Here is a 14,755-nt window from a genome sequence, read left to right as displayed (position 1 = left end):
CATAGGCTATGACCTTCTCATCTCCATCTGGCACTGGCATCAGTATCCAGTATGAACTCGCCATCCCCGTGGGGATATACAAGTACTGGGCAGAGGTGAGTTGCCGTTTAAAAGTATTGAAGGCCTCCTCACATTTATCTGACTATCGAAAACAGACACCTTTCCGGGTAAGCTGCGTCAGTGGGTGCCCTGTAGTAGCAAAGCCTGAGATAAATTGCCGATAGTAGTTAGCGAATCTCAGGAAGCTCCGCACGTCCGCAACAGATCGCAGCACCTCCCACTGTCCTGCCGCTTTTACCTTCTCAGGATCACATTGGACGCCATCGGCTGTCACAACGTGTCCGAGACACGAGGCACTTCTCCAGAATAGCGAGCACTTTGTCGGTTTGAGCATCAAGCCGGCATTTGCCAATCGGTTAAACACATGGTGGAGGTTGGCCAACGCCTTATCGTCAAAGTGAAACCTATCATTGAAGTAGACTAAACACTCCGTTCATAGCAATCCTCGAAGGACCAGCTCCATCAACCGTTCAAAGGAGGTTGCTGGGCTATTCAAAGGTTGCTGGGCTATTCGGAGGTTGCTGGGCTGTTCAAAGGAGTAACTAACACGACAGGGGAAGCCCAAGGGCTACTGCTCGGACGGATCATGCCATCACGAAGCATTTTTCCGACCTCCGTATTTATCACCTCCTGTTTCATCAAGGCACAGCGCTTCGGGGCTTGCTTAATAGGGGGTGCGTACCCGTGTTAATAGTAAGCCGCACGAGGCTAGTATGGCCTAGCTTCTCACCGGGAGTGGTAAACAAAGAGGCATACAGACAGAGCGTCTCTGCTACAGCCATCCTTTGTTTGTGGGTCAGAGATTCATCCACCCCATCTAACAGGGGTTGAAGATGACCCGGGACCTCAGTCTCTTTGTTCTCAACCTCAACTTTTGAGTCAATTCGGACTTCTGCCAGAGCAACCTGCGTGACCGGTTCCAGCCAAGCTAGTTCGGTACCAGGATTGATGACCAGCTCCGTTTCCCTCGAGTTGACAACAGAGAGGGGAACGTCATGCCTGCTGGTGTCTACCAGACATCGGGCCATGAGAGCTCCACTTCCTCTGTAACTCTCCCGGAACTTCATGTCTCTAGCATGTCTCTGGGCCAGAGATCCTTGGCAAATTCACCCATTACCACAGCACCGTGGTTCGGGGCAAGTACCGTGCGGCATGCTGCCCGCAGCACCCGCCTCTGCAACCCATTCTTCTCATGCAGCATGTGCATGACATTGTCAATGGGCAGATGCCCTCCGGTCACATCCAGCTGACACCCTCGGTCACACATGAAATCCAGTTCGAGCAACCCTCCGCGAAGACTCGACTTCACAACGAGCAGGTTGTAGATATACTGCCTACCGTGGATGGCCAGGTCCGTGCACATTCCCCCCACCGCAGGGATATCATTTCCCTGAGCATCCACCAACATCGCTTCCGTTTCCTGCAGGCCAGGCCTACACGGGGGTAACGAGAGGTAGGATGCCCGATCCAGTAACGAAATTTCTGCGCCAGTGTCCACTGTGAAGTCAATCATTTGACCACAGTGGACACTGGAAGCAGCCAGGCAGCTCGCAGCCGAGGTTGGAGCCGATAGCTCGTCACCTGGGCAGGCCGCAGCCCAGAACGACTGTGTACTGGATGTGGTGGTGCACATGGGCTGACCACTACTCGCTTACCGAGCTCTTATCCAAGGACCGGGTTCACCGGCGTGGCTGACCCTCGCGAGAGCATGGCAGAGCTCCCGACTTTAGCTCAACGGTACGGGCAGGGGAGTGACGGGAGATATGCCCGTATCGGCGGCAGTTGTAACACTGCACTGCCTTACCGTCTGCCCGCTGACCCTTTCCAGCGGCACTGTGTGGTGTGCCTTTAGCGTCCCTCGCCATCAGTGTCTGTACTAGGGTAGTAATCTCCTTCAAAGCCGCAGCAAACAGCTGGGACTCTGAAGCTTTGATTACTGTGCCTTCAGATGGGGTTTGTTCCTTCCCAGGCTGAGGGAGATCATTCCCCATCGGTGCCCGTGCGGTAGCTACCGGACGAGCTTTCGGTTTACGAGAGACGGATCCTCGAATTGACCTCATAATCAACTCATATTGATCAGCGGCCCATGCCGTGCACTCCGCAGTGCGATCATCTCTGTCCATCACATAGATTTTCTGGGCAGCGTCCGTAATCGCACGGAGCACCAGCCAGCGTGCACGTCTGCTGCATTGCAACCGGGAGAGTTCAAGCTCAACCCTACCGACCAGCTGTTCCAAGTCTCGTGCAAACTCAGTCCAGCTCTCAGTCGGCCGTTTCATCCGCTCATCGAGACGGAGACGCAGCCTAGACGTCAGCGCCCAGCAAATTTCTTCCTCGAAAAATTTATCAGTGCATTCGTACAGAATGGCGGACGCCGGGTAATCCAGAGCACCAGCCAGATGTGCGGCTCGCTCGCCGGCAGTCCAGCCATTGTGACGTGCCACGATGTCAAAATGCCAGAAGAACGCATCTAATGGATCTGCCCCTTGACCAGAGAATGTGCGCAATCTCATCGGGGCCTGCTGCATGGTATGCCCAAGCAGGCCTTCGCGCCTCCAACTGGATTTCCATTTCCGGCCCACTCCCGGGGACAGAGTTGACGGGTTGATACCCCCGTCGCCCCTCGTCAGGGCAATTCGTTGCTCGACCCATCAAACTTGCCCAAGGGGTAGACGTGCTGGGGCACGGTGGCGCGAACGACTCGGCCTTCGGCCGTCCACACCCACAAACGTCCGGCCGTCTTGGGACAAGTTCAAAATGGGAGACACCATTCACCATCGCCAAGCGATGGGCGTGGGACTCATGGCTCCCGACCGGAAAACACATGGTCTCCGGCTGGCCTCCCACACGATGGTCAGGCAATGCACCCACCAGCCCTAGTCCCCCAGCTACTCCGCCATCCCAATCCCGAGGAGCCCGGCTTACCACCGGGACTTGAGAGGCCTTGGCACTTATCTCCTGCCGGGTAGAACCATCTACGGGCAAGCAGAGGCCAAGGACATCCTCCTTCGTCGGAAAGGGGGACACTGCGACGGTGTCTTTTTTAGGTTGCAGGACGTTTTGGCGCAGTGGCGGCAGGCGTACGCTAGGCCACCGCAGCATTAGGGGTCCTCGTAGCCCTCCAGCCACAGCCGGGTGCTGGCGATTGACACCAGCCCTTCGCCTGCCTACTGGCCCGGACATGGGGACATGTTTGCCTGGGGCACAAGCCAACACGACCCTGTCGGGAGTTGGTGGTTACTGATTACTGCCTGATTCAGCAGAAAACCAGCACCGGGGCTGTTCTCCTGCCCTCGCTCTCTTGCGTGGATCCTGATACGCGCCAACACACTGTGACGTATTTTGGGCCAGTCACGGCCTTCATGCTGCCCGCTTACAGGTTTTGATCATGGATCCAGTCGCTGCGACACAAGCAGTGACACAGATGACACGACACCATGTTCTTGGCTATTCAAAACGGGAATGAACGAGTGCTTTTATTAGCATACCGACAAACAGGCCGGTAGCCTATAAACGATCACACAAACTTGGGCTGAATGCCCAGAAAGCAGCAAACACAGCATATAAATACTATCAACATAATACGGCCCGCAGATTCAACGTGTCTGCGTGCAGGGACGGTCAAGCCGTCAGCAAGCACCAGGCAGAGGGTGAGTCGGGGAATGAAACGTGAACGTACGTACATCTTACCACTCGGTTGATAACCCTCGCGTTGTGGTACTATGGAGCCGTGGCCTAAGAAAAACCAGAAGCACAACTTTCGCTACGAGGACAGCCAGCTTATATTTACCATAATTGCCGTCACGTGTGGCTCCCCCAAGGTACCATCCCTGTTAAGATCCAGGGGTTCGAGGCCACCATAACATCTCGGCAACGCAGTCACGTAGACCGCAGGTGAACCCTACCAGTTATACTTGAATCACCTTAGGACGCGGGTCACGGGATCTCGGTAGACCCTTGACCGCTACAATAACAAACATCTTTGACCGCGCCACCTATCGGAACTTATATAAGTTAATATATTATGTCTCTACTTTATTAGATAAGTTCATAGAAAATGAATTTAAACATGTATCAACATCCTATATTCCATGCAAGGTCAGATAATTGTAATTGACGCTCGCCATTCGGTTATGCCATAGATCTCATATTATAGCTTGCCTGAGGGGGGCAGGAGAAGAGAGGGGACTGAGGAAAGGCGGCAGGAAAGATAGCTGAGAGGCCGTAGAAGAAGAAGGAGCTGAGCGCAGGGACAGTCGGGGGGCAAGGGAAGACGCAAGGGCCCAAAAAGTAGGTGATTTGTACCTTATATGCTATGGGCGCTCTCTCTGAATATAGGCCAGAGGTCTACTGATAAAGTTTATTAAGGAAATCATGCTTGAAGATATCCCAAAACCATTTTAAATGCATATTACATCACAAAATATAACCTCCTCTTGGTGCAGATATTGCGCATTGCGCTATTTACACACTAACGTAGCCAGGATTGTGTAACTGGCCTTTGGTGTATACCAGCAGGGACCTTACATGCAAGCGTCTTTTCCTTCGTATTTCTTAAATGATATTACTGGTGGAGATGTTATTCATATTAAATCTAATGTAGGATAACTCCTCTTCATTTTAAAGGCCATAAATTTTGCAAAATAAACGATTATGCCACCACCTAAACGTTTGGCCACCTGTCGATCTAAATAAGAGCGCCGCGCGCGTGTGTGCTGCCATTATTATATGGGGGCGCACATTAACGTAAACACGCACGCACGCACGCACGCACGCACTCACGAGACACACACGAATTAACCCTCGGCATCAGTCGGTAATTTGGGGAAGAAAATTACCAGTGGGTTAATTAATTAAACGTTAGTAAACCCCCCCCTCACCACCCCTCTCCGATATTGTACGAATGCTGCAAGCCAAGGCTTTTAGCTCTAGAACGGAAGCCTGACAAGCTGCCTGGCGGAGGTCGGCGGCGACGAATGATAAAGGGCTTTCAGTGGAAGCTGAGCCAATCGCATGTTAGTCGTAGAGATACCTGACTGAATCTAGAGGGGTCAATAAGGGAAGCTGAACATCACGTGTTTAGGTGTACGACCTGACTGCAATCTAGAGAGTTTACAGTAGCGAATGACTGAGCATCGCGTGATAGATTAGGTACCTGACTGATCTAGAGGTTCAGTAGGGGCCTTTGAGGCATTTGCGTGTAGGTTAGGGTACCTGACTGAAGTTCTAGATGGGTTTTAGTAGGGTAGCTTGACAGCATTGCGTTGTAGATTAGGCTACCTGACTGAATCTAGAGGATTTCCAATAGGGAAGCTGAGCATTGCGTGTAGGTTAGGTACCTGACTGAATCTGAGGTTTTAGATAGCGGTAGCTGAGCATTGCGTGTTAGGTTAGGTTACCTGACTGTAAATCTAGAGGGTTTTAGTAGGGTAGCTGAGCATCGTGGTAGGTTAGGTACCTGACTTGATTCTAAGAGAGGTTTTAGTAGGTAGCTGGAGCATTTGGTGTAGGTTAGTGGTACCTGACTGAATCTAGAGGAGTTTTCATTAGCGCGTAGTGAGCATCGCGTGATAGGTTAGGTACCTGAACTGGAAATCTAGAGGTTGTCAGTAGGGAATGGTCTGAGTATCGGGGTGGGTTAGGTACCTGAGTGAATCTAGAGGCGTCAGTAGGGAAGCTGAGACACTCGTTGTGTAGGTTAGGTACCTGGACTGAAATCTAGAGGGTTCTCAGTAGGCGAAGCTGAGGACATCGCGTCGTAGGTTAGGGTACCTGAGTGGAATCTAGAGGGTCTTCAGTATGGGAAGCTTGAGCATCGCGTGTAAGGTTAGCGTACCTGACTGAATCTAGAGGCGTTTTTAGTAGGGAAGCCTGAAGCATCCGCGTGCAGTTTAAAGTAACCGACTAAATCTGTAGAGGGTTTCTAGTTAGGGGAGCTGAGCCATCGCGTGTTGTGAGTTTAGGTACCTGACTGAATCTTAGAGGCGTTTCAGCTAGGGAAGCTGAGCATTAGCGTGTGGCGTTTAGGTACCTGAGTGAATCTAGAGGGTTTCAGTAAGGAAGCTGGAAGCATCGCGTGTAGGTATAGGTACCTGGACTGAATCTAGAGGGTTTCAGTAGACGGAAGCTGAGCATTCGCGTGTAGGTTAGGTACCTGACTGATCATAGAGGCTGTTCAGATAGGAAGCTGAGCATCGCGTGTAGGTTAGGTGAACCTGACTGAATACGTAGAGGCGTTTCAGTAGCGAGAGCTGGAAGCATCGCCAATGTAGGTTAGGTTACCTGACTGAAATCTAGAGGGTATTCAGTAGGGAAAGCTGAGCGTCCGTGGAGCAATTGGCAGACGTGAAGGGGCCGCGAGGTTTGAAGGGTTTCGGGTAGAAGCCATGAAAACATCTTGTAGCGTGTTAAGGTATGTTAGGGCTAGGCAATCGTGAAATAAATCTTCGCTAATTGTGTTCGCCAGGAGGCATGTACAGGCTTCGTCTGAAGTCTGGAGTGAGTTGTAGTGTGTGTTGTGCGGGTCGCGCAGTGGTGATGTCTGTTGCTCTGGTTGCGAGTTTGGCAGCGCGTGTTCCAGTAGCGGTGTCTGTTGTTGAATTAACTTTGCTTACTTGTGCGTTGTGTGCGTCGATGCCGTGCGTGCGTGCGGTGCGTGGTGCGTGCCGTGTGTGGATGCGCGCGTGCATGTGTGTGTTGATGTGTCGCTGGCGCGGTGCGAGTGTTGTGTGTGTGCGCGANCGCCCGCGCGCGTGTGTGCCTGCCATTACTATAGGCGCACATTACGTACACGCACGCACGCACGCACGCACGCACGCACTCACGACACACACGATTACCCTCGCATCAGTGGCGGTAATTTGGGAGAAATTACCAGTGGTTAATTAACGTTGCTAACCCCCCCCCTCACCACCCCTCCTCCGATATGTCGATGCTGCAAGCCAAGGCTTTTAGCTTAGACGGAAGCTGCAAGCTGCCTGGCGGAGGTCGGCGGCGACGATGTAAAGGGCTTCAGTTGGGAAGCTGAGCATCGCATGTAGGTGAGATACCTGACTGAATCTAGAGGGTTTCAATAGGGAAGCTGAACATCACGTGTAGGTTAGGTACCTGACTGAATCTAGAGAGTTTCAGTAGGGAAGCTGAGCATCGCGTGTAGATTAGGTACCTGACTGAATCTAGAGGGTTTCAGTAGGGAAACTGAGCATTGCGTGTAGGTTAGGTACCTGACTGAATCTAGAGGGTTTTAGTAGGGTAGCTGAGCATTGCGTGTAGATTAGGTACCTGACTGAATCTAGAGGATTTCAATAGGGACCTAACCTACACGCAATGCTCAGCTTCTAGATTCAGTCAGGTAAGCTACCCTACTAAAACCCGAGCATCGCGTGTAGGTTAGGTACCTGACTGAATCTAGAGGGTTTCAGTAGGGAAGCTGAGCATCGCGTGTGGGTTAGGTACCTGACTGAATCTAGAGGGTTTCAGTAGGGAAGCTGAGCATCGCGTGTAGGTTAGGTACCTGACTGAATCTAGAGGGTTTCAGTAGGGAAGCTGAGCATNCGCGTGTAGATTAGGTACCTGACTGAATCTAGAGGGTTTCAGTAGGGAAGCTGAGCATTGCGTGTGGGTTAGGTACCTGACTGAATCTAGAGGGTTTCAGTATGAAAGCTGAGCATCGCGTGTAGATTAGGTACCTGACTGAATCTAGAGGGTTTCAGTAGGGAAGCTGAGCATTGCGTGTGGGTTAGGTACCTGACTGAATCTAGAGGGTTTCAGTAGGGAAGCTGAGCATCGCGTGTAGTTTAGGTACCTGGCTGAATCTAGAGGGTTTCAGTAGGGAAGCTGAGCATTGCGTGTAGATTATGTACCTGACTGAATCTAGAGGGTTTCAGTAGGGATTCTGAGCATCGCGTGTAGTTTAGGTACCTGACTGAAGCTAGAGGGTTTCAGTAGGGAAGCTGAGCATCGCGTGTGGGTTAGGTACCTGACTGAAGCTAGAGGGTTTCAGTAGGGAAGCCTGAGCATCGCGTTGTGGGTAGGTACCTGACTGGAATCTAAGAGAGCTTCATGTAGGGAGCTGAGCATCGCGTGTTGGGGTTAGGTACCTGACTGAATCAGAGGGTTTCAGATAGGTGAAAGCTGAAGCAATCGCGTGTAGGTTAGGTACCTGAGCTGAATCTAGGAGGGTTCAGTAGGGAAGCGAGCATCGCGTGTGGTTTAGTACTGACGAATCTAGAGGGTTTCAGTAGGAAGCTTGAGCATTCGCGTGTAGGTTAGGTACCGTGACTTGAATCTAGATGGGTTTCAGTAGGGAAGCTGAGCATCGCATGTAGGTTAGGTACCTGACTGAATCTAGAGGGTTTCAGTAGGGAAGCTGAGCGTCGTGGAGCAATTGGAGACGTGAGCGAGGTTGAAGGGTTTCGGCGTAGAAGCTGAAAACATCTTGTAGCTGTAAGGTATGTTAGGTGGCATCGTGAAACTAAACGTCTTCGCCTAATTGTGTTCGCCAGGAGGCATGTACAGCTTCGTCTGAAGTCTGGAGTGAGTTTGTGTGTGTGTGTGCGCGCGCGCGTGCGTGAGTGCGTGCGTGCGTGCGCGCGTGTGTCCGTGCGTGTGTGTGTGTGTGTGCGTGCGTGGTGTGCGTCATGCGTGCAGTGCGTGCTGTGCGTGTGCGTGCGTGTGTGTTGCGGCGCCGTGCATGTGTGTGTGTGTGTGCGCGCGCGTGCGAGTGTGTGTGTGTCCGCGCGTGTGCGTGCGTGCGTGTGTGTATGTGTGCGCGTGCGAGTGTGCGTGCGTGCGCTTGTGTGTGTATGTGTGCGCGTGCGAGTGTGCGTGCGTGCGTGCGTGCGTGCGTGTGTGTGTGCGTGTGTTCCTGCTGAGCGCATTTCAATGGCTTCATCAGCAGCTGTCACTCCGGCTGTCACGCCGATGACGCTATCTGTAAACGCACGCACGCACGCAGCCCTGGCGCCGCTCAGCATCCTTGCGGACCTCGCCTCTATCTAAGCAGGTCACTCGACTAGTGCACGCCTACCCCGTACGCAACACCATGCTTTCCCCCACGCGTATATCATCACATGCGTACTAGTCTGTACAGTGTACAGGAAGTAGCACCCAACCCCTCGTCACCCCGTCCATCTCTCCTACCCATGTAGATTATATACATACATACACCCATCATATGCACATCCGACTCCATCACCCCACCCACCCACCACCCTCCTGATTCGTCCTCTCCTATCTTACCCGCTCCCACCCTTCGCTCTCTAGCCATCTCCCACCCACCGCTCACCTCACTTCTTCTCTCACCATATATATCGTGCTTCTCATTCACGGCTCCCCGGCCATATACCTCGTCCTCACACTTAACGTATACCCCACCTCTTCTTTCACCCCTCCCCCTCTTTCATCCCTCCCATTCTTTCACCCCTCCCCCTCTTTCACCCCTCCCCCTCTTTCACCCCTCCCTCTTTCACCCCTCCCCCTCTTTCACCCCTCTCCCTCTTTCACAGGGATGCCCTCCCCCTCTTGCAAGCCCTCTTCTTCTTCATCAACCCCTCCCCCTCTTTCACTCCTCTCACCTTTTCAAAACCCCTCCCAGCTTTCACGCCCTCCCCCTTTGTTCACGCCTCTCCCATCTTCACTCCCTCTCCGCACCCCTCCCCCTTCTTTCACGCCTCCCCCCCTTGCACCCCCTTCCTCTTTCACCCCTCCCCCTCTTTTACCCCTCCCCCTCTTTCACCCCTCCTCCTCTTTCACCCCTCCCCCTCTTTCATCCCTCTCCCTTCTTTCAACACCGCGCGTCATGTCGCAGTCGTTTATCTGTAGGTTGGCATCTTCATGTGAGGAGGGGGAGGAGGAGGAGGAGGAGGAGGAGGAGTAGGAGGAGGGTATAAATGCATGTCTCCCCCGGCCGCAAATTTTTTTTTCCCATTAGAGTTCCGGACCCACCATAGATAGTGTTTTGTAATATATGGTTCGTATATATATGTTGATTATAATAGTGTAGGGTAGGGTTATGGTGTATTCATTTTTACATTGTTGCTTCGAGGAAGTCGAGTGAATGGAGTGCGCTGATTGGCTGTGGTGCGGAACTCTCGTGGGAAAAAATTGCCGCCTAAGGGAAACTTCATAATATAGCTTGCTGATGGGAAGAGGAGATGGAAGACTGAGGAAAAGCGACAGGAAAGATAGCTGGGGACGGTAGAAGAAGGAGGCTGAGCGAAGGACAGCGGAATCAAGGGGAAGGGCTCGAGGGCATAAAGTTGGTGTTTTGTACCTTACATGCTAGGGCGCTCTCCTCAATATAGACAGAGGTCTACTGATAAAAGTTTATTAAGGAAATCTATGTTGAGATACCCCCTAACCATTTTTAATGCATATCAATCACAAAAACATAACTCCTCCGGGAGATATTGCCATGCTGTGCTAACACACTAACGTAAGGCCAGAATTTTATGTACTGGCTGGTATATCGCAGCGGGGGACCTACATGCAAGTCCCTCTTGCATTTCTTAATGATTAACTGATGGAATGTTATCAAATATAAATCTATGCTAGATAACTCCCTTCATTTTAAATGCATGATCTTTGTCAAAATACCGATTGCTCTCGGAGATATTGCGCATACGTCGGCAACACTTGTTAGCTGCCAGTGCAGTCCGAGGAACAACTTCATAATATAGCTTCTGAGGGGGAGGCGGGGATGGAGAACTGAGGAAAGCGTGCAGGAAAGATAGCTGGGGGCGGTAGAAGGAGGCTGAGCGAGGGATAGGGGAGGCAAGGGGAAAGGACGCGAGGGCATAAAAATAGGTGTTTTGTAACGCCTTCATGCTAGGGCGCGTCTCCTGATTATATAACAACAGACCTACTATAAACGTTTTTAGGGAAATCTATGCTGAGATATCCCAAAACTCATTTTTAAATGCATATTGATCACAAAAATATACCTCCTCTGGTGAGATATTGTGCGCAGCGCTAACGACACTAACTTAACGCAGATTGTGTACAGGTTGGTAATAGGCAGCGGTCCCTTCATGCAAGGTCCTTCCTGCGAATTTCTTAAATGATGTCAACTGATAAGAATGTTGATCATATAAATCATTGCGGCTAGGATAATCTTCTTTATTTTAGATGCATAATCTTTGCAAAATACGATGCTCTCGGAGATATGCGCAATGCGCGTTGCACCTTGTTAGGCGTGTGGCTGCCGTCTGAGGAAAACTCATAATAATATAGATTTCCTAAGGGGGAAGCGGGGATGGGAGACTGAACAGGCGACAGGGGACGATAGCTGGGGGCAGTGTAGAAGGCTGAGCGAGGAATCAGGGGAGGCAAGGGGGAAGGATGCGGAGGGTAAAGAAATAGGTGTTTTGTACCCTACTGCTAGGGCGCTTTCCTAAGTAGAAACACAGGTCTACTGATAGCTTGTTTATTAGGGAAAGTCTATGGCTGAGGATATCCCCTAAACAATTTTAAAAAATATATATCACAAAATATAACTCCTCTGGTGAATATTGCGCCAGCGCTAACACTCACCAACGTTATTTTTGTATGACAGCGCGCGCTAAGGCCACCTATATAGTATTGTTAATATTAGTGTTGCTGGTGCCCAAGCCATGCACATATATATGTATTTGTATGACGGGGTAAAGTATCTTTCGCTAACACTAAAGTTATAGTTAGTGCAGGTCGTGTGAACTCTCCCACCGTGCGGCAGTCTAGAGCTGATCGCCGATCCTTGTGTGGAAAAAATACTCTGGAAAATCCCTCGTGTAACGGGCCTCGTTCGCGCCATCTATGGGACGCGATATGTACGAGAAAAATTCAGGGCGTGAAACGGAAGAAAATGCAAACCCGCTTTTCTAGACGAAAAGAAATGCACCGACCTAGTAAAACGAGCAATTACCACCATTTGATTTATTCTCGACGTACGTCATAAGTCGAAAGGCCTTGTGGGAAACGCCAGAACTCCTCAAAATTGACCGATTATACAGCTTTATCTGTACCGCAAAGGGCACTGGCGATATTTTTCTACATAGGGCATCGAATAAGATTTTATTGTCACTACGCGGCTTTGCGCGGCGTTTGCGCGCCTTCGCCGCGATATCCGGCTGCAGCTCGCTCCGAGTTACATATAATATACAACATAGTACTATGGAAGTGTGTAGGGACAGAACTATGATATTACTAGTCAATTCGTGTGATTACGCATTACCGCAGTAAAAATTATACTGACACAGAGAGACACAGAGAGTGGTTATTAGACACAGAGAAAGAGAAAGAGAGAGAGGACGAGAGGAGAGAGAAAGAGGAGAGACGGAGAAGGGGGAGGCAGGGAGAGAGAGAGCGCGAGAGAGAAGGGGAGGCAGGGAGATCGAGGGAGAGAGAGAGAGAGAAAGAGAGAGAAAGAAGGGGGAGCATAGAGAGAGAGAGGGAGAGAGAAGGGAGGCAAGGAGAGAGAGAGGGAGAGAGAGCGAAGGGGGAGGCAGAGAGAGAGCGAGTAAGCGAGAAAGAAAGAGAAGGGGGAGGCAGGGAGAGAGAGAAGAGGCAGAGGCAGAATGGGGGAGGCAGGGAGAATGAAGAGTTGAGCACGCGAGAGAGAGAAGGGGGAGGCAAGGAGCGAGAGAGAGAGAGAGAGCAGTCGAATTTGCCGAGAGAGAGAGAGAGAGAGAGAGAGAGAGAGAGAGAGAGAAGGGAGAGGCCAGGGAGAGAGAGATAGAAGCAGAAGAGAGAAGGTGAGACAGGGAGAAGGGAAGAGAGAGAGANATGAAATTCTTGCAAATTAAAAAAAAAAAAATATTTTTAGGCTTGGGGGGAGGGGCTCGGGGGGGGGGTTCGGTTCGAACCCCCCGAACCCCCTCTGGCTACGGGCCTGCTATATATATATTATATATATATATTATATATATTATCAAGAGCAGATAAAGAAGGTCTCGCTCTTGATATTATATATATATAAGTAAAAATGAATGAATGTCAAGAATATGAATGTCAGCTGAAAGCCTGAGGAAGAGATGCACGTCTCGAAATCTCGCTGATTAAAATTTAAACACCCTTTACCTATTTCTTGACTTTGTTTTTATATATATGTATATATAATAACAAGAAATTAATAAGCATATAAATAAATAAATAAATAAATAAATATATATATTCATTTCCATTGATTGGCGTATGTCGGTAGGTATCGGCGTGGCATCGGTGTTCGTGTCAGCGCTCATAGGCCTTTACTACAACGTCATTGTCGCCTACTGTCTCGTCTATATGATCTCATCGATGACGAGCGAACTGCCGTGGTCCGACTGCAACAACGATTGGAACTCCGACGTGTGCATATCTAACAGCACCGGTGAAGAGAACACAACATTCTACACACCATCCGAAGAATACTTCTAGTACGTATTCGTAGCGCGATCTAAATCGCAAAATGAAATATCTTCTCACCGATCCATACGTCGTCCTCATTTTACTTACGTAGTTTCTTTGCTGGCAGTGGCAGATAACGTACCGATACATTTTTTTAATAATATACAATCGATATCATAGTATTTTTCGGTTGATTTCGATTCTGTTTGAGGCGTCTTGCATTAGACGTACTCGGTGATATACGAATATAATGACGCAATAAAAACATTAAATATCTCTTTTGTATTTCCCGTACCTGCATTAATAATGTATTAGTTATTAAGGAGCTAGTGTTGATAGCATTTATACTCTTCTATATGTAGGTTATCTAATACTCTTATATACGTTCCATCTAAAGCCGTATTAAGCATTATAACGCATATGAAATCATGCATATGACGATATAAGATTCGCATATTTTACTGCTGTTATTTTAGGTGGCAGCCCATGAGCAAAATTCGATGTAGGCCTAATTTATCTTTTCAGCAAAAAAGTGCTTGATATCTCTGATGGGATAGATGATCCTGGTGGAATGCAGCCAGTGCTTGTTGGTTCGCTTGCAGCAGCTTGGTTCATAGTATTTCTTGTTCTAATCAAGGGAGTTGGTAGTCTTGGCAAGGTAGGCCACGTACTACACTTATTATATATATATATATATATATATATAATAATATATATTATATAATTATAGTAATAATATATATATAAATGTTTGAAAAAATATAATAGGGTGTTAATGTTAATCCAAGCCGCCAAGCTTTTCGAGAATTATCTCTCTTCATAAGGCCATAAAATCTAGCATTGATATCTATATATTCTTAACTTTATATGCTAGAAATTCACACCATGTTCTATGCTCTTCTAGCATTTGTTTTCATATCTACATGGGTGTTCGGTGTTTTTACTTCTCTCTCTCTTCTCTCTCTTCTCCCTTCTCATCTCTGCTGCTTCTCTCTCTCTTCTGCCTCTCTCTCGTCTCTCTCATCTCTCTCTCTCTCTCTTCTCTCTCTAATATATATTATATATATATTATATATATATATATATTATATATAACTATCTATTAGTAATATATACTAGCTGGGATACGTCCGCGTTTGGCCCGGGAAATGCAGTGGCGTTACTGCAGGCTGGTGACGGCTGTTAAAAGGAAAATACGCAAAAAATCTAACTATATACCCCCAAACCTATGTATCTATCCATGCATCCATGCCATGCATGCATCCATCCATATATCGCCATTCGCATGCATCCCATCCATCCGCACTCGCACCGCATCCCATCCCATTATCCC

At 49.3% G+C, this 14,755-nt stretch overlaps 1 protein-coding gene across 1 annotated transcript; it reads left to right on the top strand.

Annotated features, from left to right (window-relative positions):
* Positions 1 to 2,817: 2,817 nt before the first annotated feature.
* Positions 2,818 to 14,080, top strand: LOC106818852 (sodium-dependent proline transporter-like; the record flags this gene model as incomplete). The annotated part of the gene is made up of 4 exons (XM_014823525.1): positions 2,818 to 2,918; positions 3,655 to 3,710; positions 13,241 to 13,451; positions 13,948 to 14,080. Coding segments are annotated over exons 1-4 (501 nt in total), but the record flags the coding sequence as incomplete, so codon positions are not given.
* Positions 14,081 to 14,755: the final 675 nt, after the last annotated feature.

Source organism: Priapulus caudatus, unplaced genomic scaffold (assembly GCF_000485595.1).
Source record: "Priapulus caudatus unplaced genomic scaffold, Priapulus_caudatus-5.0.1 Scaffold2590, whole genome shotgun sequence".
NCBI classification, from domain to species: Eukaryota; Metazoa; Priapulida; class Priapulimorpha; order Priapulimorphida; family Priapulidae; genus Priapulus; species Priapulus caudatus.
This window is presented reverse-complemented; position numbering and strand designations above follow the sequence as displayed.